The 26,451-nt window shown below is 38.5% G+C and overlaps 1 protein-coding gene across 2 annotated transcripts in view; it reads right to left on the reverse strand.

Moving 5' to 3' along the window:
- Window positions 1–26,451, reverse strand: part of BZW2 (basic leucine zipper and W2 domains 2) — a 58,543-nt gene that overhangs the window by 19,140 nt on the left and 12,952 nt on the right. The window contains exons 1-6 of one of the 2 annotated variants that reach the window (XM_045185194.3): window positions 21,544–21,651; window positions 18,970–19,034; window positions 11,123–11,299; window positions 7,802–7,905; window positions 3,530–3,595; window positions 239–374 (exon numbers count right to left, since the gene is read on the reverse strand). In XM_045185194.3, the coding sequence (XP_045041129.1) occupies window positions 239–374; window positions 3,530–3,595; window positions 7,802–7,905; window positions 11,123–11,299; window positions 18,970–19,027 (541 nt within the window). In that variant the 5' untranslated portion in view covers window positions 19,028–19,034; window positions 21,544–21,651. Of the gene's footprint in view, window positions 1–238; window positions 375–3,529; window positions 3,596–7,801; window positions 7,906–11,122; window positions 11,300–18,969; window positions 19,035–21,543; window positions 21,652–26,451 lie in introns of those variants that run through there. The other variant, XM_024577153.4, reaches the window with a different exon arrangement.

The raw sequence follows: 26,451 nt of genomic DNA on the forward strand, positions 1-26,451 counted from the left end.
TATTAGTAGTCTTTATTTGTGTTCGTATAGATGTGCATATTTTCATCTGATTTTGTACAATAAACATGTACAATTTTCTTATTTTTGAAGACACACACACACACACACACACATTCCTTACAGGGCAGAGGGGAGGATACGGGGGGACCCTGTGGAAGAGGTGCTGGTACTTTCTAACTACCCGTGGCTTGGCTTTTCTTTTCACATCTGATAGATAAGAAAACACGAGAGTCATTACCTTCTTTGACCAAGCTGTCGGTGAAGAGACTGGTGAGGATGGTGGCGGGAAGGGTGCCGTTGCCTAGCAGGATCCCCGACAGCATTGCCAACTTTGTCTGCTCTGTTTCAGTAAAGGCTTTAAGGAAGAGGAGAAGCTGTGGGTCAAACAAAAGAAACCATGTCTATAAAGCACAGGACTAAAGTAGGCAAATAGCACATCCATGGCACATGGCTAGCAGGCCACGTGCAAGGCAGTTAACACACATTGGAAACACATCCATATGTTTGATCATAAATTGGAACTATAAAAAGTAAATCAGCCATAGTTCCTCTCTTCCAAGTTCACTGACATATAACTACAGATAACATTCAAGGGAAGGACAAGAGACATTTGCAGAAGAGTGTGAATAGGCTAAGCAAATAATTTACATTTGACTCTGTACATGACAAGGGTAAGTGTTACATAATAGGCGTAATGTTTCCTGAAATATATTATTGTTTTTCATGTTTTCTCACTTCTTTGGGTGCCTCCCCCCCTCCCCCCATCTACCTACTTTTTGGTGTTTTTTAAAGCAAAATAAATAAATAAAAAAGAGGAAAGAGTCAATAAGCCCATGCTTCCGAGTTCACAGCACATGAAACTCTTTAAAAGAAGACTGTTGAGTAAGAAATGGGTTTTCTAAGTTCTTGTCACTCTAGTAAAAGTAGCGAGATTCAAATTTGGTGTTTCTTGGATCATGCAGGTTTACCACCAGCCCTGGTGATGAGGTAATGGAGGATATGTGATAAAGAAAAGTTCCTAACAGAACCAAGGCTTCTCATGTGAGCTGGAAAGAGCAGTTTTGGAGAGGAAATCGAAAAGGTAACAACTCCAGAAAGGTTGAAGGGAAGCCAAAGCACTTCTCATTTTGAATTCTAAGTGTTTGGTCTTCAGGAATGCTCTCTCCTCCTTCCTGACCCTCGTGTGCCCGGAGCTGAGACCATATTCCATGCTATGCTCTCTGTCTCATCAGTCTTCAGGCGTGTTCCTGAGACCCCAGGGCTCAGTGTCACTATCGGGGCCCTGCTGACGTTTTCATTACCACGCGCCAATGTAAAGCTTACGTGCTTTAGTGCCAATGAAATTCCACTAATTCTCTGCGGTGGGTTTGGCAATATTAATTTACTACCCCCAACAGTTGAAGGATTACTTATTACATTACATAGGGGTTGCGTGACTCTCCAAATATTTGTATTATGAATAAGTGGCTGAAATGGAATCAAACCAGTCCATGTCACTCCCAATTTATGCCTATTCAAGTTTCAGCGAATTAAAATGAAGTCATCTTCTAAGTGCACAGTAAAACAGGTGTCAGGGAATGAGACCATCAGTGGTTAAAGCTCCAGGGGACCTCCGGAAATGAGGCCGAGGAAAAGCTGACAGCATCACAGACCCTTCAGGTCAGTCGGGCCCTCTCTTCCAAGTATAAAAATGAGTAAGATTCAAGTGAATAATGAAAACTGGCTTCCAAAATAAAAATTTTAATACTACTTATTTAAAGACATTAATATATTCCATTAGAACAAAATGGTGCAAGTTAGATCAATATTTACATTGATTAATTCTATTAATTAACATTAAAACCAGATGCTACATGTATTACAACAGTACTTTCACTAAAAAAAACAGAATACTGCAAAAAATAAATCATTCTAGACAGCATGTTCATCACATGAATGCCATAGTTAAAAAGTTGTCATGGTTGAAATGAGCTAAGAGAAGTAAAAACGTGAGTGATATTAAACAAAGCAGTAAGATGTTTCATTTATTTGAAGGCTTTACATAATTTTTTCATCATATCCATTTCTCTATTTAGTCAAGCACCCTTTACTTTCTAAGTACCTAGCAATATCAGGCATCACATTGTTTTCACTTAAATGTTTTCATATTAAAAGAAGTAATACTTTTTACTTTCTTAGTAAATAAAATCTAACAGTAGTAGAATAATAGAATAAAATCTAACAATACAGAACAACATGAAAGTGTAAAAAACCTCCTCCCTATGACTACTCCCTCACAATTAAAATTAACTTTGATGTGTGTACTTCCAGATTTTAAGTGTCTACATATTACAAGTAACTACATGTATAACACAGCTGATTCACTGAATTATACCTTGATAATAGCTAAAACTTGTCGAGTAGACCAGGTACTCCTCTGAACACTCTATGTGTATTAACACTCACAACAGCCTTGATCTTCACTGTACAGGAAAGAAAACCGAGGCACAGAGAAATTAAGTAACTTGCTAAGGTTAAACTGCTACAGATGGTTGCTCTGTACCTTGCTATCTCATTTAACGACTCATCATGGACATTTTCTCTAATCATGTGGCTATGCCTCACTCTTTAAGACTGTATAGTATTCCACTGTATGGATAGAACACAATTTAATTAACTGGTCTCCCACCAATATACATGGAGGCAATTTCTCAATACTGCGATGAGCACCTTTAAATATAAATGTATACATTTTTATGTATCTTTGCTGAAGGACCCTTATAAATGGAAAGTTGGGTCATGGAGAATGTGAATTATTTTAAATGATTTTACAGTCAAAATGTTTTTCATTATATGTGGAACCACTTCCAATGGGACGGAGCAAGTAAGTACATAGCAGAGTAGACATTATGGTTCCTTTTTAATTTAGGCAAATATCTAAAATTGGAAACAATGACAGAGAAACAGAAATCTGTAACAAGTTAATATAGGAACTGCTATATATAAACAGAAGAACTGCAAATTGGAAGAGGGACCATGCTGCAGTTACTGGAAAGAGGTCTTCTTTAATAAGGTACTACTATTTATTTCCCTGCTTACTGGAGGCCAGTTACTAAGTTAAGCACCTTATATGTTATATGTAGTCTTATTGTAGCTACTTTACAGATGAGAAAAACCACCAAGATTTACACCTATACATTATCTCCAAAGATGGGTTTTATCCCTTTTGCTAAACTGTATTTTCTATAGATATTTTATTATTAGCTGCCACACAATATCACATGCTTCAGCTAATTAAATCATCTTATCTTGATTGTTCCTTTCATATATTTATTTTTGTTGCATAGTTCTGGTTTTTATTTTAAGCTCTGCAAGATCAGAGATCATATTCTATAAAACTACTCCTATTGAATAAAGCATGCTGCCATGTATTTCTTACTACAGGCATTGGCTAACGATCGATCTGTTATAGTCATGCATTCACTCATTCATTCATTCAACAAACATTAAAAAAACTTAAACAGATGAGGCATTACATTTGAACTTTTACCTTTTTCATTGCGTCTTCAAATGCCTTTTCCAAATACTTATATCTCCTGATGAGTTTATTGAAGACCTTAGCATAAAAGAGAACCATTTAATACTATGTAAACAATTTTAAAAGGCAGTAGAAGGAGGTGTAGAAGTGTACCCAAACCACAACATGGATGTACAATAAAAAACGTGTAGTTAAACAAGCTCATGTTGTGATATAAGAACTATAAGCATTTCAAAGGAGTTAGTCTGGCCTGAGGAAAAACAGCACCAAAACGCACATGTTGAACAAAATAAATTCATTCAAGAATACAGCAAGTGAGCAACAAAACATAACTGATGAAAATGAAACTAATATAATTTTAAAACTGTGACATGCAGAGATTGAAAATAACTGAAAAGTGCAGGACATGTGCAATTAACATGGGACCCCTTTAATACAAACTCAGCTATAAAAACTTACAAAACTATTTCCCTGCAATTCCATAAGTCATAGTCACTAAGACACTAAGTGACGAATTTGTTTAAAAACATCCTACAGAAATTTGTTAAGGAAACCAGTATTTGAGCAAATTGTGGAATATAAGTACAACTACTTTTTAGCAAAAATAACTGAAACGAAGGGGGTTTCGGATGCCATCACAGAGAGTAGGTATGATGAAGAGGAGGTCAGAGTACGGGGGGAGTTCACTCTACGTAGACACAGACGTGTTTTAGTTAATGGTAATAAAGGGCGACCGGCCGCCACCATCCGGGCAGAACTCCAAAGCAGGGTTTGGCGATGGTGTCATTGGAGCGCTGGACTGTTTCTTCAGTGGAAAGATGTTTGTCACAGACTGAATGTGTCCCCCCCAATTTGTATGTGGAAGCTCTAACCATTCATTGTGAGCGCATTTAGGAACTTCAGGAGGTGGTTAAATGAGGGCCTGAAGGTGTGACCTGTCATTATAAAAGGAGCCAGGAAGAGTACCCTCACCAGAAGGCAAGTCAGCTGACACCTTGATCTTGGGCTTCCCACGTTCTGGAGCTGAGAAATAAAATTCTGTTCCTAAGCCACCCAATCTGTGGTATTTCGTAAATACTGTTTTAATAGTTGTGGAAATGATTTCTGAATCTAACTCCTTTCTCTTACATCCAGATGATATACCCTCATCTAAAACTTTCAGAGTGTTTATTCCTTACTGCAACCAAGATGGGGTTCCAGGGTAAAAATTACAGTGTTACCCTCTACAAGGGAAGAATAATGATCCAGGCATGGAATTGAAGAGTATTGATTTTTCTTCCAGGCCTTATCTTTCTTTCCCAGTAGAATTTAAAGAACGAATAATACACCTTCTTACTTGTGTTAATGTAATTCCAACAAAAATTATGAGAGGAAGATAAGGCAGGCATTAACGTGATTATTTGGCAGATCTGGGAACTGCTACGAAGTATCAGAACAGGAACAGAACTCAGAAATTCTGCTCCTTAGTGAACACTGTGTTTATCCGATATACCAAGAGGTGAGTGGGAATTTTAAGTCAATCTTGTGAATCGCGTACATTTGCTTTAATACACACCTGCTCCAGGGCTCTGTGGCCATTTACGTAGAGAGTAGAAGCAAAGATTTACAGGATAGGTGAGAACCTGGCCTGCTCAATCCCATATGCTTAATCTTTTTGTCTCTATTTAAAGATTTCCTTGGCTTTTATCTGTTACGCATTTCTTTTTTTTTTTTAATTTTTATTGTTATTCAATTACAGTTGTATTCCTTTTCTCCCCATCCCTCCACCCTACCCCAGTTGAACTCCCCTCCCTCCCCCACCTCCACCTCCACCCTCCCCCATGATTTTGTCCATGTGTCCTTTATAGTGGTTCCTGTAATCCCCTTTCCCCACTGCCCCCTCCCCACTCCCCCCTGCCCATTGTTAGATTGTTCTTAACTTCAATGTCTCTGGTTATATTTTGTTTGCTTTTTTTCTTCTGTTGATTATGTTCCAGTTAAAGGTGAGATCATATGGTATTTGTCCCTCACCATCTGGCTTATTTCACTTAGCATAATGCTCTCCAGTTCCATCCATGCTGTTGCAAAGGGTATAAGCTCCTTCTTTCTCTCTGCTACATAGAATTCCATTGTGTAAATATACCATAGTTTTTGGATCCACTTGTTTGCTGATGGGCACTTAGGTTGCTTCCAGTACTTGGTTATTGTAAATTGTGCTGCTATGAACATTGGGGTACACAGGTTCTTTTGGATTGGTGTTTCAGGGTTCTTAGGGTATAATCCCAGCAGCAGAATTGCTGGGTCAAAGGGCAGTTCCATTTTTAGTTTTCTGAGGAAATTCCACACTGTTTTCCACAGTGGCCTCACCAGTCTGCATTCCCACCAACAGTGTACTAGGGTTCCCTTTTCTCCGCATCCTCTCCAACATTTGTTTGTGGATTTGTTTATGTTGGCCACTCTGACTGGTGTGAGATGGTACCTCATTGTGGTTTTAATTTGCATCTCTCTGATAGTTAGTGATGCTGAGCATCTTTTCATATGTCTCTGGGCCCTCTGTATGTCTTCCTTGGAGAAGTGTCTGTTCAAGTCCTTTGCCCATTTTTTAATTGGGTTGTTTGTCTTCCTGGAGTGGAGTCGTGTGAGTTCTTTATATATTTTGGAGATCAGGCCCTTGTCTGAGGTATCATTGGCAAATATGTTTTCCCATACTGTTGGTTCTCTTTCTATTTTAACGCTGTTTTCTTTAGCCATGCAGAAGCTTTTTATTTTGATGAGGTCCCATTTGTTTATTCTTTCCTTTATGTTCCTTGCTTTAGGGGACGTGTCTGTGAGGATGTTGCTGCGTGGAATGTCTGAGATTTTCCTGCCAATGTTTTCCTCTAGGACTTTTATGGTGTTACGACTTATATTTATCTGTTATGCATGAAAGACCTTTGCTAAAATGCCATGCAATTAAAACAATATTTGAAGTTAAAATTCCTCGTAGCCACATACCTCAAATTAGTTAGCTGGCTTCGCATGCCTTACACATTTTAATAACCAAAGTAAAGACAGTTTCTAACATCTGAATTTCAGTCACTTAGGTGCCAGTAAGTCCTATGGCCTTTTTTCATATACATACTGAAAAATGTATAGCAAGACCTGTTGACTTAGGATTTGCCTGCAAAGTTCAGTTGGGAATAACTGACTTTTAACAAGGCTAGGAATAGAAACACGCCAGTCCTAAGCTGGGTAGTCACGCTGCACTCAGCTTTACAAGGCAACATAGTTCCTTAGACTCCCGCCACAGCCTGACCTTCACCAGGGCCTAAACACTTCTTAATTTTTACCAATCTAATGAATGCACAAGGACATTTCATAATTTAAATGGAAATTTCCTTCATTACTAATGCATTCGAACATGTCTCCGTCTGTTTTGGGGGGGTGGAGATTTTTAATACATTTCCTCTTCTTTGCAATGCCTGGATGGTCTTTTCCTAATAAGTTGCTTGTCTTTTTCTTTTTGACTTGCAGTTCCTTATTTAATCTAGATGTGAATATTTTATAGTTTTTTTAAAAAAGATTATTTATTTATTTATTTTTAGAGAGAGGAGAAGGGGGAGAGAGAGAGAGAGAGAGGGACAGAAACATCAATGTGTGGTTTCCACTCGCATGCCTCCATGCCCACAACCCAGGCCTGTGTCCTGCCTGGAAATTGAACCGGCGACCCTTGGGTTCCCAGGCTGGCGCTCAATCCACTGAGCCACATCAGCCAGAGCATACCTTTACAGGTTTTCTGTATCAGAAATATCTTCTTGTTCTTCCTTTTTAACAGCTGCATGATAGTCTCTTAGTATAAATTATCAAACTTTACTCAATACTCTATTGGTTTACATTTTTATATATTGTTTTTAATCCTTTGAGATTATTAAACAACACTATGATAATTAACACTGTATGCATATCTATAGGATAAAGCCCTCGAAGTGGAATTCCTGGGTCAAGAAAATATGTAGTTTTGGTTTTGAAAGATAGCACCAAATTGTTCTCCTTAAAGGTTGGGCCAATTTATACTCTTCCCAGAAAAATATGTGAGCATCCAATTCTCCACGTCCGGTACAGGAGAGAAGTAAAAACCTCCGTCTTCATAACATTTTAATGCCCACTGTCTCATTGTGAATGCAGTTGAGTGTCTCTTCAATGTTATAAGCTGCATAGCATTCCTATTTAAAAAGTGACCCACATAATTCCTGAACCACACGTTTCCTTAAGTCCCGTTCAAGTGTCTCCCTTCTAACAAAACAACTTCTCAGTGACTGGCTCTACCTGAGCATGGTTTCGGATGGTTTCGTGATCTTCTTTTGCTGAAAACACACAGTGGTTGGTCATCTTGGTCTTGTCACCATCATCTATGCGTGTCCCTCCAGGGGCTGAAAAGAGAGAGATAATTACAGTTAGGACAACACTGAAGTGAGCACAGCACACGCAGAACAGATCAACCTGCCCCTCAAGGAAAACAATGAAAGTAGATGTTAAATCTACACGCAACAAAATTTCATAGAACCACGTGCATGTGTAGGTGTGCACACGGCGTTATATATTTGTTTCTAATACAATGCAAATTAGTGGTGCCATTTTATGCTCCCACCATAGTGTATGAGACTGCTCTTCTACACCTGTGCCTTCACTAGATCCTAGCACTGTAAGTCTGGTTCTGTCCAAACCACATCCATAACCACGGAAGCGAACAATAACGTTTATTCAATGAACTTAATTCAATGCACTTCCTGATGTTTCCTGTATCAGAACATGGCTTACTTTTCAGGCTTGATAATATTTTGTTGGACTCCAGTTCACCAACATTGGCATGGACCAGACACGGCTTTTATAGCAGATCTTGTTGGTTTCTGCTGGAGCAAGTATTAAAGTTGCCTCTACGAACCCAGTTATCCGTGCAGGGTCGGACAGTATACACTCTGGCTCCTTGTCATCTGTGTTTAGTCACCAAGCAGCTGCTTTGGCTAGGAAAGAGTGTATTTTATTTTCTCTCATCTTTTCCCCCAGGGCCTATACGGCATAACGAAATGAACAGAAAAAAAGAACGCCATTTTTCTATGACTCAACTTTCCACAAAGTCTCCTCCTGTAAGTTTTAATGGTGCCCGTTAAAACACTGGTTGATTATAAGAAAGGCAGCAGAACAGTAGGTATTTTTGTTTTCTGATTCTACTTCAGTTTAATTAGAGTAGAATGCTTGAACAAGCCAAGTTAGATTAATATCTTTCATATACTCAACAAATATTGATAGAATACATACTTGTACCAGCCACTGTAAGTATAACTGCTTTGATTTAATTTGTGATTTCAGATCATTGGATAAAGAGATCTACACATAGCCAACTTTTCCCTGACTCCAGCATACAGTTTTATGAGTAAATTAGTTTTCAGAAACGTTAGCTCCTTCAGGATCTATTTTCATTCAAATAATTTATGCATAAGATTTAATTAGCTCTCTAATGAATTCAACCACCTGGACCAAAATTTTATTAAGATGATAATCTTCTAAAGACTCTGGGCTAATGATCCCAACCTGGTAGAAATTATATAACTGAGAAGTCTGATTTTGAAACTATAGTCTTTGCATTTTTACAAAACAAAACATTTATTACAGATTAATACTATTACATTAATATTTATTTTCCCTGACATTGGGAACAAGCATTAATTGCTATTTCTAAAAATTCTGGTCAGTCTGTTTTTCTCAAAGTAGAAGTAAAAAAACAAACAAACAAAAAGTAAATGTTTCTAGTATTTACTCTTCAAAGGGTACAACTGAAAAACCAAGATAATTGTTGCTTCAAGAACAATGAGAGAAGGCAAATATTTTTGAGGGTGGGAAGAAAACTCTCAGGTAGCTGACAAGTAGACAAAGTGTTCATGTAAAAAGAACGCCCCTGACTAGCTTCATTCATTGTGCCACAGGTCTGGCCCCTGAAGGTCATTTGGGGCTGTGCCGCCCACGCTCATACTTGTACCACGCCTTGTGCCCTCCCCCTTCTTGGACGCATGGACGTGGAGTGAAGGAGTGAAACCTGGGCTGCAGGTAGAAATGTGCTAATCGGCATTACACAGACAGTAGAGGAAGCCTTGAGAAAATCAATGCAGAGCATACGGATAATTTAGCACATGCGCGGGGAGAGTAAGCATGGAAACCCAGGGGTCATGTAGGAAGTGACGTCCAGGCATAGGAGGAGGTCTAAATGGTCTCAGGTAAGAAGACAGTAAAGCATTTCAAGTGTAACCAGAGGTCACCAGGGCTGCCAGGAGGGCCCAAAGACCTGAAAAGGGTGTATGGGAATGATTGAGGTCATGTGTTTGGCAAGAACCAAAATCCACTGAAGACTATTTTTGCATGGAATTTACTAAAGCATCAATAAAAAAAAACCACCCCCCCCCAAAACCTCAATACTCAGATCAGAAAATGTTCTACTTCATTCATTATTAACTTAAAACTTTTAAATAAAAATATTTATCACTCACCTAGTTGACGAAGATCTAAGAATATGACAAAATTGGGAGGACCTGACATTGCTAGAGGTGTAGGTATAAGGGACATGTGACTTTTGATAATATGCTAACATTTCTTTTTGGGGCTGGTTTTCTTTCTCAGATAGACTGACAGAGATGTTCATTAATCCCTTGCTAAATACATAAAGATATACCCCCAAAAGCACAGATATATGTATATGCAGATACTTATTACATTGTAGTTTATAATAATGAAAACTGGAAATGACTTAAATACTTTTCAAACTCAGTGTGGTTTTAATTCTGTCTAGAGTCATTTAAAATAACATGCATTGCTGTGAAAGCAACAACATGTTGCAGAGTAAATACATGTAGAGTATCATATTTGTATACTTTCCCATTTTCAAAAGTTTGTATACTTAGGTAAAGAGAAGGGAATTAATCAAAATATTAAAAATGGTTACCTGTGGGTTTGAATGCACTATAGCTTTTATGCTTGAAATTGAATTGCCTACAGTGATGATGTGAGGTATTTTTACATATAATAACAACAAAAGTAATTTGTTATGTAGTGAAAAGTAGCAGTACAGATCAGAAAGGGGCCTGAAGCAAATGGGGCCAAGTACAAAAATAAGTAAGAGCTCAGAGAGAGAAATTAAAGGGAGACTCTACCTCCAAGTGGAGAAATGTATACACGTGTCTAAAAAAAAAAAAAAGAAAAGGTGAGGTTCAAAAGAAAAGCTAGCATGGCGGTGGGGGTTTAAATACAAATACTGGAAGGATCTAGATGACATTCACAAAGTTAAATGCAAAAATCATTCCTCCTGTGTTAAATGCTCCAGAAACATTTAAAGATTAGGAACACATGGGAAAGTTGGCTTCTAGCTAAAGCAAAGTGGCCACCTGTGTTGTAATGTCAACAAAACCCCTCCATTCTATGCCTCTTTTAATTAATTATCTTCTCACAGCCACATTAATATCATTCCAAACTGTACTCTAGGTAAAAATCATTGAGACTCCCACAAATGGAAACTTGTAAAAGATTCTGTCTTGTAAGAAAATATTCCAATAGAATTGGAAGCACATATACAACAAGAAGATGCTATAATGCAAGGCTTACCAAGCATACTGCCAGCTACCAGGATGTCAAAGAGCGTGTCTGCATAGCGACGATAATCTAATCTTGAGCCTGTGGAGTCCAGAAACTTGGCTACAGCTTCAAGGTCATCACCAGCTTCATTAAGCCCCTGGACAAGTGTATCCCTGAAGACTGTGGGTTCGAATTTCTCTTTTTCATCTGAAATTTTAAAATTATAAAATTATTCCTTTATTTACATAATACATTCCCGAAAGCAACCTTCTATTTCCTTCGTCCACTGTTTGTATTTGATAGTGTAATTATTTAAAAGTTGGAGGGCAATTAAGGTTTTCTACTAGATTTGCATGCTTTAAAACCCCTTGTTCAAACATTTATTCAAGCAAACAATTTACTGCTGTTTAAAGAGGCCACAAAAATATGTTGACTCTAATATATAAAAACCTGATCGACATTTATGTCATTCACAGAATGGGCTAATGTAATGCACTAGTCTTGACCATCTGAGAAAAAATAAAGTATAACACTCAAAACTTAAAAGTTTGTTTCATCTAAGACAGAAAAAAAAATGATCCAGGGAGAATGAACTAAAAATAAAGGAGAATGTATAAAAAACAAAATAAAGATTGAGAAGGAGGAAATAAAAAGGGACATTTCATTATTTTTTTTTAATTGAGCTATAAGTGACATATATTAGTTTTAGGTGTACACCATAATGATTTGGTATTTGTATATACTGTGAAATAATTAACATAAGTCTAATTCATTAACATCATCATCACACAGTTACAAATTATTTCCCTATGAGAACTTTTAAGATCTACTCTCTCTAAGTTTCCAATACACAACAGTGTTATTAACTGTAGTCACTGTGCCACACACTGCATCCCTAGGACTTAGTTTTGTAACTGGATGCCTGTACCTTTGCACCACCTTCACCCATTTGGCGCATTCCCCCACCCCCTGCCTCTAGCACCCCCAATCTGTTCTGTATCTATGAGTTTGTCTAATGCTTGGAAGGTCCACTCATGTTGTCACACACGGCAGGATGTCCTTCTTTTTAGGGCTGGATGATATTCCATTGTGTGTGTGAATATCAAATGTCCGCTGGTGAACATGTAGATTGCATCCGTATCTGGGCTATCACACACAGTGCTGCAGTAAACATGGGAGTGCACATATGGTTTGAGTTTTGTTTTCTTCGGATAACTCCCCACTGGTGGAATCAATGGGTCATATGGTATAGTTCTATTTTTTAATTATTTGAGGAATCTCCACACTGTTTTCCTTAGTGGCTGCACTACTCTGCAGTCTCACCAATAGTGTACAAGGGTTCTCTTCTTGCTACAGCCTCACCAACACGTGGTATTTCTCGGAGGGACATCTCTTTACAAGATAAGTAAGTCTAGGGTACATGAATATGTGTTCTGCGCGATGAGCTATCTGTGAATGTAATAAATGCATTAGCTTCGGAGCAGATGATCTCAACCCTTGACACCCTTAAAAAGTACTGAGGATTCCAAAGAGGTTGCTTACTTTATAGAAATTAAAGCAGGTAACTTAATACATTTAAAAAAAAAATAGTGAGAAGACAGACACTGTTTTACATTGTTGCAAACGCCTTCAACGCCTGGCCTCAGGGCAGACAGGTGGGTCCCCTGCATGCTGCACACAATGTGTTTTGCCATCACCCGTCCCCAGCTCTGGACACTCCCCTGTACACACATGATTGTACGTGACAGGGGCAAATAATATCTTAGTATTATTTTGAAAAGTTTTGACTTGGTAGACCTCCTGAGAGCGTTTCGGAGCATGTAGGAATATAGGTAGGATGCAGCTTTCTATCCTCAGCAGGCTCTGGACAGACTTCTTATTGAAGGTCACTTTGGAGCCAGATCTTGAACAAAGTTAAGGATCGTGTATACTGATGAAAAAATGTAAAGATGATGAAATAGAGGTCAGATGAGACATAAAAATAACAACTAGGTAAAATGTGAAGAATCTAAGATTCAAATTTATGGAGAATGAGTCTGGATGTGGGGAGAGAGGGACAAGGGAAGGATCCAAAATTTCAAAGAGGAAAAATTTGCTATCATCACTATCTTTAGAGAGCTTCCAGAGGAAAGGAGGGGGGAATGGTGGAAAGAGGGGAAGAGATTAGTCAAAGAACAGGTATGAAGAGCCCATGGGCACAGACAATAGTGTGGGGATGGACTGTGGGAGCAGGGGATGGGCTAAGGGGGAAAAACTGGGACAACTGTAATACAATAAATAAGTATAAAAATATATGTCTTTAGGGAGCTGTGTGGATATTGCAACTGTAAAAAAAAGTTGGAGAAGGAGGAAGAGAAGAAAAATGCTACAACAAAATGTGTATAATAAAAATAGAATTAAAGAAAGAGAGGAAATTATTCAAACGTTTCAGGGAAGTTTTACAGAACTGAAGAATGCGCAGGGCTCTCTGGCACCCAGCACAAGGACCGAAAGCGGCTCCACAGCAAGGTGCATTCCTCACCTCGATCTCCCAGAACACAGGGCGCAAAGCAGCTACCTGCCGTTGCAGGGGCAAAAGAACAAAGCACCTATTAAGTATCAAGAAACGGAATGACAATGAATTGCTCAACAGAAATACCATAACCAGAGAAATTTCTTCAAGATTCTGAGGGAAAACTATTTCCAAGCTAAAATTCCAGTGTTTAGTAAAGGCCTGAAAAGTTATGTTTCTCAGACTTTTTTTAAAGCGATTGAAGCAGCCACTGCCATTACGATCATAAATTGATCCCGGGAGAGAGAGAAAAACGTCCAGGAGACAAGCAGCGGTCCTCTTCAGGACAGCGACGAAAAGACAGTTCAAGCACTGCAAGCCGACAGCCGTCCGGTCAGCCTACACAGCAAACTGACCAGGACAGCTTATATTATTATTATATTGTAACATAATAATGTAAGAAATCCTTCAATACAGTAACGTTAGAATGCCTAGTGTTTGTATCGAGAGTTACTTAACAAAGGGGAAGGTTGGGGTGACTAGGTGTCAGGCACAGAAAACAAGGCAGAAAAATAAAAATTAAAGTTATTAAATCCAAAAATAAAGCAGTGCTTAGCAAAAGAAAAGTGATCAAGTAACAGTTCAGCTATGAAGAGCATGTTCAAAGTCACAATAATGTTAACCCCAAGCAATGGTCCAGCTAAAACTGAGATACGTTTTACAGAGGAGGGGAGGTTTGCAGGGGGATGGGGGCAGTGAAAGAGCCTAATCCTCATCTTTCATGGGAGGAAGTGCATATATAATACCTCCAACAGAAAATCAAGGAATAGCCATTTAAGAATGTTTGGCTGGCTACATGAATGTAAAAATTAAAAGAAGCAGTTAAAAAGTAGAAGAGTTCTCCTGGGGGCAGATCTGTTGTTATAACGTGTCTTGCAGAAAGAAGTGTGAGTATTTAAACCATGCTCATACATAACTTTGATACAACTGAAAACCAGACAACAGCTGCCTGGTTTGTACAGACTGACTACTATAGTGGTTTCATTAAGGGTTAATGCCGCAGCCTCAGAACCAGAGGAGAATGACATCCCCAGCACCAGTGAGCCTCGAGCGTGAGATACCATAAAGTCAGACGTAAACGAAGCAGAATGCTATTCTTCACGAACAAGGGATAAAAAGTCTTTCGTGCCATAAGCAAAACATTATGTAGCCAAGAACACGCAAACATTGACTGCAGAAAAAATATAATTAGTCTTATTGCATTGAGGGGGAGAAAGAGAGTGGGAATATTAGAGTACAGACTATGAGGAACTCGAGGAGTGAGGGGGAGGGTAACTGCCTGGGTCTGCGCAGAAGGAACTCACAGGCAGGGAAAGGAAACTGCATCCCCTACTCAGGGTCTAGCCAAAGGGTAATTCTCCTTCCCCCATGAAGAAAAGGCCCTTTTCCTGTAATATAAGAACATAAATAGTAAAGATCACAAGAAGCAGAGAAGTAGAGACTACGAGCTGTTTATTGAGTATTAATGACAACACTAAGCTTCCAAAACCAGCTGAGGCCATCCCCGTTGCACCGCAAGATGCTTGGATGTTGACTCAGGTGGTGGAACAGACTTTGATCATCTGAAAATTATAAATTTAAGGCACTGGAAAATAGAAGTTGGTAAGTAAGGTAACACCCAGGCTACCTACAAATTCATGCAGGGGATGTTGTTTTGAATCTAAACGACAACTGAAAAAGTGTTGTGTGTAAAAATTCCTTCATCCTCCAGTTATACTTTCCACAAGATTTGCCAACGAAGAGGAAAAGTAAAAGGAGGAAACAGCGTATCATGGCCAGAGATACCTCAAGAGTGGGCAATAATGCATCAGCTCAGAATGATCACGAACAGCTTAGGAATCTTAAAAAGTCATGAGGCGTGATGGGATTAATAATTCTTTTGCAAGCTGGAAAACAAAACTCCTACCTGCTAAGATGAGTGTCCGCCCAGAGGAGCACAAAATTCCCGTACGGGAACATGGCAAGAACATGGATGGAAGTTTAGGGAAACAAGACATTTTACCAAAAGGCTCTTTTTCATCTGAAACAATATACATGTAATTTCATATTTCATTTGAGGACAGCCTAGCAGAAATGCTAACAAAGCCTAACGAAAATACGCCATTGCTTCCTTGAGTTTCCATTTGGCAAGTCATGCCTCCCTTGAAGTGGGAATATATAATTAGGGTCTCAAATTTATATTGTGTCTGTGAATCACAAGTGGGACACTGAAGAAGTTAGTCATAATAGCCCTTGTACTGACATAGAGGAATGGGCCTATTTCTGACACTCAAATATGCCGGTGAGTTGTCTAAATGCAGTGTTTTCTCTGGGAATTAGGGTAACTGGTTAATGCATTTCCCCAACCTGTCAATTAAGTGGTAAATAACATAACCTACATTCCTTTCTGAAGGTCAGTGCGGTGTATAGTAAGTGAACAACTACCATGGGTTTCCTAACTACACATGCAACACACATACACACACTCTCTCTCTCTCTCTCACACTAAAGCTTTAGCCCATCAGTCGCTCACACCACTTGCTGTCGCCCTAAGCAATCCGAAACCACTAGCACGGACGGAAAGTCTCAGGGACATGCCTGAGCGCACAGTCACTCTGGATGCCTGTGGTCTGGTCATTTGTTCCCTCTCCTGTTTTCACTAGTTTTAACCCAATTTCCCTACAAAATGTACAGGGAGGTCAGTTTAGTTATTACATATTTCATTTAGCTAAGCATAACAATGATTCAGGGTAGAATTTTTCATCCTTTGAGATTCTCACAAGCCAAACTGGAAAACATACCTTTTTTGGAGAAAATATCATAAATAAGGTATGTACATTTCATAAAGGAAAAGAGTCTAAAAGGAGTTCTGTGTGATGATCCTACCATAATGGGACATGTTGATGTTAAGAATAAGAAATATATTTCTGTACTAACTTGCACATGGAAGAGCATTAGCTTTGCTAGAACAGTTTCAAATTGATGGCAGGTCTTCAGAAGACAGTCTATCAAAACAATCTTGAAAAAGCCTCAGTAGATTTTTCCTCTGCTTAACAAAACTCCCAACCATTTATCTGAAGTCAGCCCCGTCATAATAGCAAAAGAAAAGCCAAAGCACAGCAAATCTTTGGGAGGCAATTCACTATCACGAAGAGTAGAAAAAGAGGTTGACTCTATTTTTTTCCCCCCGTCAGCATCTGGCACAAAATGGCTCAAATGCTGCTTCAGTCTCCAACAGCCCTGCCTTACGTAAACCCAGCCGGATGGAGGAGCGGCTCGGGAAAGGTTGCCGGGCTCTAGTGCTCCAGCAGCAGTCCCACGCAGGCGCCGTCTTGCCCGCCAGATGAATGAGGCGGCCCAGCTCAGAATCAGAGAAGGCCCGTCCGGTTTAAGACTGAAGGCTGTACGGGCAGTTTACTTGTCGAATCATGCCTGCTGTTGTGCAACACATTCTCGGGCTAGCTCTTGGCTCTGGAGCTCAGCTCGTGTGTGAATCAGCATCACACTAAGAAAGCTGCTAGAGTTGGAGATCCAGTCTGAGATTAACACATTCCCTCCGTGGGCAGGGGATGGCAACCCTTTCGGCACCTCACAGTTGGGTATATGTTAAGTATTATCATACTACTGGGCCCAATAACACCTTAACTGAACTATGTTGTTCCTTATTGATTAAGTCCTCTGGAAACCAACTATGATGATTTTTATAAAGAGTTTTCCACCCCACCCCTCTCCCAGAATGCTTTAAAGAGTAAGACGAAGAATGCCTGTTGGCTGTAGGGCCTTGTGTTGGTACCAGCTTCCAGATTTCAATGGGGAAATCGCTCCCTCAGAGGACTAAATAGAGGGCAGTGGCTCAGGCTATGGTTCTACTTAGCTTATGGGGGTGGGCCAGAGATTGGAAAAACAAAACAAAACAAAAACCTGAAAGAAGGAGAGTACAAAACAGAAATACTGTACAAAACAACCATTTGGTTACTTTTAACATTTTTAAGTTTTCATTGGTAAGCTGGCAGCATTTACAGTTAAATTCAGCCTTAGTGCTACGTAGTGACCCTTGGAAACATGCCTCATCTAAACGCTCCATCGTACTGTCTTCTTTTCTTTCTCTCCGACTAGACTCGCCGCTCACACAGACACGGCACCGCAAGGGAGCATCAGCAGCAGGTGCTGCCTCAGCTGGAGGCATATAGCAAAGGCATATAATACGGGCTATCAATTCAACGTTCTAGCACTTGATGGTCATTACATGGTATTATGCTTCATAGTCAGCAACGAGGCCCTCAGAAAGATATTCGGCCACCATTTATCTTTGTACGTGATATTTCCTCAAATATTTTTCACTTTCCTCAGTGTTAGTCAACACAATAATTCCATTTGTTGCCTATATTTAAAAAGTTGTCCTATCAAGTATTGGCTCAACTACTCTTAAATCTAAGAGGGTCTCTACATAATTATGTAAAACTGATTAAATATAAATGTTTGAATATAGTCTTGCTCTGGGTGGTGTGGCTCAGTTGGTTGGGCATTGTCTGCAAACCAAAAGGTCAGCGGTTCGATTCCTGGTAAGGGCACACGCCTAGGTTGCAGGTTTGGTTCCCAGTAGGGGTGCCCACGAAACGCAAACAATTGATGTTTCTCTCTCACATCGATGTTTCTTTCCTTCTTTTTCTCCCCCCCTTCCTCTCTCTTTAAAATCAGTGAGCATGTTCTTGGGTGAGGATGAAAAAAAAAAAAATTCTTTACACAGAAGGTATGGTAAGATGAACATGACATAAAAAAAGAAGTCACTCACATAAATAGGAATTTTACCAGGCATCCTCAAACTAGCTTTCCCACAATAAAAGTTACTTGAAAATATCCTGCATTTTAAAGATATTTACAGTAAGTTTAACTTTATTCCCTGAATTCTGAAAAGGTAAAAATTCCTTGATTTACTTTTCTCTGAATTTTAGCATTTTTGCTATGAACATTTAAAAAAAAAACCAAAAAAGAGCAAAAACCAAATACAAATGCTGATGCCAAAACACTAAAGTTAATCAACTGCTTTCATACCATCACACGAGAGTGAGGCAACCTGAAGATATAATTCTCTCTCATTTTGTAGATATGGCACAGAGCTAGACAAGTTAAATGACGGGTCCAAAATCAAACACCAGAGTGACTGGAAATTCTGTGGCTGGATCTCAGAACTTCAGATTCTCCACCCAAGAGTTAAAAAGAGTAGAATTAGTGAGGTTAGCTGGAAACAAGGATATAATCCTAATTCTTGCTCAATTTTACATTTTGATTAGAACTTTAAGCACACGCACCCACACACATGTACATTCAAACATACAATACAACCTACCCCTTTTCCGAGTTTTGAACCGCTGGCCTGTTAGCACTGGCTTCTGATGCTTATTCATAAAATTTCTGAAAACAAAGAAAATAAAGATTATGCATTTCAATTAAGCAGTTTATATAAAAGTGTATGCCTAATAAGTACCTGTTGAATCTCACACATATGGAATCTACTTTTTAAAATGAGATATAATTTTAACTGCTGACCTAGGAAGTTTTAAAAGTCTAACAAATATACAGTGTTAACAAAATACATGGGGGAAGCAACCCCAGGCATAAACTTTGGTATAAGGGATTAACTCCATGCAATACTTCTGGTGCATAACCTGTGTTCCAGCAATTCCTATACCAGGAATTTATTCTACAGTCATAGCTACTCAAGTATGCAAATATACCTCTGTGAGCATGTGCATAAAGAATTCAGTTCAAAAAACAAATTCAGTTCAACATGCTGGATGCATAAAAAATGGAAACTTCAAAACTCATAAACATGAGGCTGGTAAAATAAGTTATAATAAGCCAACAAATGGAACTTTATGAAGCTTTACAAGAGAAGGAATTAGCCATTCCCACCACCCACTGCGCTCCAGCCACACTGCCCTCTTTCTTCTTCCAAGGTGCCAGAGGCGGTCACCTGGCCTGTGGGCAGGATCTTACCCCAGGCCTTCCTTTGGCTTACTCTCTACATCCAACAGAATCCTCCTTTGCAGAGGGGCTCTCCTTCTCTGCATTGTGCTAAGCAGTACCTGCCATTTCATTATTCTGTCTGCCTATGGTCTATTCCTCCCCTGAGAGTGTAACCTCCATGTGGTAGGGACTTGTAGGTTTTACTTGATAGTGTGTCCTTAGCACCTAAAGTAATGCTGAGTAAAAAGTAAGCATTTAATAATAACTGTCAAATAGGCTGTGGTTCTGGCATGGGAAGATGACCAAGGCATTGCTAATGGAAAAAGCAGGTGGAATAAGAGTGTACAACATATTTTTTTGGTTAAAAATGGCACATATATCTGCTCTGCAAGAAAAATTTCAGAAAGACATAAAAACTGCTAGAAGGCCTTTCATTTTTTTACTTCAGAGGGCAGAGATTTGTGTATACAATATTCTTCTGTTGGATTTAATATACAAAAATATAGTAAATTAGTGTTGAAAAAGGTGAAAAAATAAGACCTTTTATAAATTGAAAATAAGTTTGCTAGCATAAATATTATAATCTGAAAATATGTTTAGATTGGCTAAATTATGAAGAACAAACAGGTAAGAAAATGTCAAGCAAATTATTTATCTTTCAAAGTTTTTAAAATTTGTGACTTGAAAGTATCTTATTTTCTCTATTACTTACACCAGTAAACAATCAAGAAAATTTGTAGTGTTCAAGTAAATTATTTATGTTTCAAAGTTTAAAAGAAATCTTAAGCATGGAAAAATCATTATTCAATTTACTACCAAACTTTCTCCTCACCCACTAGAGAAACTTCTATCTTCATATAGTAAGTAATCTGTTTATCATTGAAAACTTTAATCACAACTCAAAAATTGAAACTAATTAAAAATAAGGTAACAAACCCAAACAGTAATATGGCGTAAGTAGAGACAATTTTTTATCAATCCTATAAAGTGAACTTAATACGAAGCACAGAACCCTGAAGATAAAACCCGAACATTTACAATACAATGAGCTGGGTGGGACAATAGTAGTCCAGTCCTAGAACAAGGGCAGAGAAAGCGACTGACTCCTGCTTGTACATGGGGCAGCAGCTACAGACGGAAATAGTTACAAATGTAATAAACTCAGTCAGTGAAATCTCTTATTTGATAGGTGTTGGAAGTAGAGCTTCTAAAGCATTATTTATATTCCCTGCGAAACACTTTCATTCAGAAATCTCCCTGTTGGCATTGTCAATAGATTTACTCTGGATCACAAACATTTCATCGGGGAACAATTAATGTGTGTGCATACATGTATATGCATGTATATACATGTATGTGTGTGTGCATACACGTATTCTCTTTGTGTCCATACCTCCCCCAGACAACAAAGGTTATATAAAATGTTTTCTTCTGTTAGTAAAGAAAAGTACCTGTTAAAGACCTGGCGTCTCACACAGAGATGCAAAAACAAAAATAGAAAAAGTAGGGCACAACTGACCCAAAACTTCTAGAGCAGGAAGGAGTTACTCTTTGCCAAAGATGCTTTTATTCTGGAATCAAAAGTATTTTAAAAGTGTAAACCTTCTCTAGAAGTTTTCCTTTAGGATCCAGAATATAAACACACAGGATCCCCCGATGAGCTCTACCTTTGCACTTTGTTTCTGTTTTGCTGCTGATGGTGAACTACCACTCAACACAGACTCCCTATGGGGGAATTACTGTTTTAAAAATTGTGAGCTCCATTTATATTCTCTTCAGTTCTAAACACAAATGTTTGTTTCTTCATAGCCTAATTAGGTGGGCTTATGTTTCACACCCTCAATATATTCTATGTGGAAAAGAACACGATAACATGTAAACATAAAAAAGATGGATTCTGATGTACACAGCACCAAAAATTCAAACAAACAAACAAACAAACACAGAGACTCACCTACTGGTATTGAAATAACTGAAGATATTCTTTTCACCAGAAGTCTCTATCGTTTAAGCTGTTACTATTTGGAGCAGAGGCTTGCTTTCCCTCTAAATTTAGCTCTCCCTGCTACATTATAATCTGCTTCAGTGAAGGTCAGTCTTTATAAGGCACTCACTGAAGCCCTGGCCACAAAGAAGCAAGGGCACTTTGAATAAGAAACTGTGCTAGCTTCAACCTGGGAAAGTAACAAAGAAAGAGCAGCAGAGACAGTTCTGTTGGGGCAATGTCAAAAGCTTACTTTTATTAGATTGCATTTTACAACTTAAAATCAACTAAGTAACACACAGACAAAATAAGCTCATGCCCCACCACAATGGAAAAGCTCTAAGGTTTAAGACATTACTTTTAAGGATTGTATGTGAAATATTAAAACAAAATGGATTTAAGCATTTTACATGTTATCTATCTAAGAGACTAAATTCCTTGGATATTCCACAAGACCACACAAACACTACTGACAGAATGAGCCAATCAATAAAAAATTAGAAAGCAGGTACTCTATTAATGAAATTAACTTTTTTGAATTTTAAAATTCCTATTGAAGTCTAAGTGGAAAGATTTAATGTTGAAATGTTTTTAGGTCTAACAGATCAATTTCACCCCGTTTCATTCTTAATTTTCTAACTGTGCTTGTGTCCTTTGCAGATCCATGTCTCACAGCCAATCAGACTCCGGTCCACGGATGACAATGCATCAGCAGCACAGGTGGTCCTCACAGCAACTGTGCTCTCATTCTGCCAGTTGTCCAGCCCACCCTGAGTATGTTGACCATTTATGTGTTGTCTTGCCTGATATTGTTCTTTAATGCTCTCCTTTTCGGAATGAATCTGATCTACCAGAGAAGGACCTGCACTCTAGTTGTTCCTACATGGGGATGACTGTTCTCGACTAGTGATCCAGAGGGCTGGCCCGATAATTCTATTGTCGATGTTCTTCTGATTTGCTCATTATGAATTATGATAAATCTGCCTTATATAACCAGTTAGACTATTAATATATATTATATATAATATCTATATAATAACTATACTCTTCAAACAACCTCAACTTTATGAATTATGTATACTCTAAAGTGAGGTCACAATCTTTTTCTACAAAGAGCTAGACAGAAAATGTCTTCGACTCTGTGACTCCTATGGTCTCTATTCCAACTACTCAATTCTTCTGGTATAGCCTGAAAGCAGCCAGAGACAACAAGGAGACAACTGGCTGTATTTCAATAAAATTTTACTTACAAAACAAGTGGTGGGTTAGACTGCGCCCCTGGGTCGCAGCTGGCCAACCCCGTTCTAGAGCAGTTGGCCAGCAGGGCGGTGTGTGACGGCGGAAATGTTCTATGCCTGCACTGTCTCATGTGGTAGCTACTAGACACACGTGACTATGGAACTCTTGAAATGTGACCTAGAGTGACTGAAACACTAAATGTTTTGTTTTATTTAATTTTCATTAATTAAAATTAAAAAAGAAATAGCCAATGTGCCTAGTGGCTGTCATATTGGACGAACCAGTTCTAAAGCGTTCCTTATGGTCCAACACACTTCAATTTGGTTTTTTAAATAAAGGTGAAAGTACATCCCAAAATAGAAAATTTTAATTAATAGTTTTTACAAAAGTAGCTCTGAGGAGCACTTTGTCCAAATTTCAAAACCACATGGCTGTACTAGGAAAAGACAAGATGACGGACCAAACTTCAAAGTGAAACTCTCTGTGTGGAGACACTATTGCTTAGGACAGGGGGTGGGGGGAAGACATTGGGTTCTAAGGTAATGAAATTACAGGGCTGCAGTATCGCCCCCAAAGCATAGAGCGTTTCATGAAGCCATGGTAACCCCAGCACACAAAACACGTAACGTGATTCAGCCCCTCCACCGCGACATTCTCACGAAGTAGTCTGTGGTTAGCTGCGTTTCAGAATTTACCTTTTATTCTATATTCCAAATGAGTGAAATTATTCATCATAAGAAGAACAAACTTAAAAAAATCCATAATTATAAACTACTCTCTTTTCCATTAAAGCTAAAACTACAGGAGCAAACGTCACAAAACACCCTTCATGGAAGGCGGACATATCCAGGAATCACGCAGGCTGATAAAACACTCACATCAATTGTTCCACAGAAAGCAAAAATAATTAAATTGCCATCTAAAACTTAAATTTTTAACACTTGATAGCAATAAACTACATATATGCCTACAATAACACTACATAATTTGTTGCCCAGAAAACATTGGCTTGTTTAATATCCTTACCATGACTTTGTTATAATCTCTCATGTAATCAAAATCACTCAGACTCTACAAAATCTTCATTATATCTCCCAGAAAATTCTATGAAAGTTTTAGTATTGTTAAAAAATATATATTATTTATTTATTTTTAGAGAGAGGGGAAGGGAGGGAGAAAGAGAGGGAGAGAAATATCAATGTGTGGTTGCCTCTCCTGTGTCCCCCTACTGGGGACCTGGCCTGCAACCCAGGCATGTGCCCTAGACTGGGAATTGAACCAGCAACCTTTTGGTTTGCAGGCCAGCACTCAGTTCACTGAGCCACATCAGCCAGGGCTGGAAGTTTTAGTATTTATAATAACTGAAAAAAACACTAAAATTTTAAAATAACATATCCTATAGAACTATTTCTAAATAAAATCATATATTCCTTTTTAATACAAAAATGTAGCTGTTATATTCATATCCTTCATTCTTATCTTTATCGATATAAAAGAAAGGATCTTTCTTAAAAACCATGAAATATAACAGTTCTCTCCTCAAAAATTTGTAACTGTATTTTCTGGTGAGACATTAACAGTGGAAACAAACTGTGAGCAGCTGCCTTAACAAGGAAAGAATGACCAAAGCTGCAAGGAACCGTGCTGTGCGAGTAAGACCACTAAGATTCACTGTGTTCATCTAAACCTTCCTCAAGAAGATAGGAGGACTCATGTAAAGTTTTCACTATCACATTTCCAAAACGATATCACATCTTAAACTTGCTAGTATTTTTATTTCTGAATGACTTTTTGCTTGCCTTTTAATAAAAATAGAAATATCCTGCAAATTACATTTTAAGAATTAATGTACCACTTCGTCACAGAAATAGAAGTCCCCTCGAGGGCCTGCACATTCCTCCTCTGGGCTCCACCACTGGCCCCAAGTGGAATCTCTCCAGATCCTTCCTTCCTGCGACAACTGACCAGGCTCATTCAACTCCCAGGTGGTGTAACTGCTCCATGTTATTCTATGTTTCGCACTGAGAAAGACACGAACACACATACATTGCACACACTGTAGAATTCGGGTTTTAGAAAACCCATCCCTTAAATAAAATGTTTTGGGGTATTTTAATAAGCAAAGTGCTCTAAAACCTCTCTTCTAGATAAGAGCCTTAGAATTTTTGGCTACAAGACAATGGAATTTTGATAGTGACTGCATACCTACAATATTTCAAATGGTAATTCTGATAATTTAGAGGAAATGGCGATACAATACAAGGAAATGTCCGGCTGTGGTTCAAGTATATTTATCAATCTATCAAGTATTTTGGGGGTGCTCACTGTGTGTCAAGCATTGCACTGGAGCGGTGGTCTTACATCAGGGTTGTTTTGTTCCCCGTGGAACACTTGGCAATGTCTACTGGAATCCAGCGGGCAGAGGGAAGGGCTGTTGCTAAACAACCTACAATGCACAGGACAGCCCCCAACAACAAGGGTTATATCTGCTCACAAATTTCAATAGTGTCAAAGCAGGAAAACCCTGCACTAGAGAGGAAGCAATGTTGAGCAAAACCAGAGACAGCCCTTGCTCTCAAGAGTTAAAAACTGTACGCACAGGTCTAAGCATACCAGAGCAGTAAACAGGCAGATATTTCCTTGAATGACTTGTTTCTGTTTGCCAAACATTGACGTCAATTTGAAAGCACACGAATTTATCACTGAGCAGCTTGTCATAACTAAAATAAAAAGTATATTTAGAATACAAAATAAATCCTTCCCACAGTCTTTGATACTAGTTCACGTACTTCCACATTGATAATTTTAGATCCTCTGATATCCAGGGGGAGGGCGGAAAATGAGCAACAATCTGGCATTTAGAGAGGGAAGTAGAGAAAGAAGAGGCTGAGTACCATACAAAAACTTTTCCTACTCCCTGATACTGCAGTAGTGAAAATAAAAAGACAAGGAAAAAATAAATTTTAAAATGCAATATATGACTGGAAAATATAATTTTTATGACTTGGAGAAAGCAATCATGCTAATTGGAAAAAGCAAATTCACATATATGAAATGATCTTAGTTACATAAAATACACTAGGACTCAACAGTGGTCAACATGAGCAGTGGGTTCAGGAAACATTTTATTCCTCTTATTTTACTTGTTTATATTTTCTGTAACATAAGTATATATAACTCACAATTAGAAAAAATGTATGCATTTAAATTAAAAAATCCTTAAGCGTCTTAAGCTCAAACCAGTTCCAAAAGTTGTAATAATATTATTTGTGCATAAAAAGAAGTGTCATAGGGTCTAAATATCATTTCCCATTATCCTAGCTGGTGTGGCTCAGAGGATTGAGTGCTGACCTGCAAACCAAAGGGTCACTGGTTAGATTCCCAGTCAGGGCACATGCCTGGATTGTGGGGCAGGTCCCCAGTAGGGGGAGTGTGAGAGGCAACCACACATTGATGTTTCCCCCTCTTTCTCCTTCCCTTCCCCTCTCTCTAAAAACAAATGAATAAAATCTTAAATAAACAAACAAATAAATAAATAAATAAATATCATTTCCTACTAATAGAATCCAAGGTTTCTTGGATAACTGGCTGATTCCAAGATTGGAATAGGGAAGATTCAAAATGATCCCGGGACATTTT

The sequence above is a fragment of the Desmodus rotundus genome, chromosome 6 (assembly GCF_022682495.2).
Source record: "Desmodus rotundus isolate HL8 chromosome 6, HLdesRot8A.1, whole genome shotgun sequence".
In the NCBI taxonomy this organism is placed as follows: Eukaryota; Metazoa; Chordata; class Mammalia; order Chiroptera; family Phyllostomidae; genus Desmodus; species Desmodus rotundus.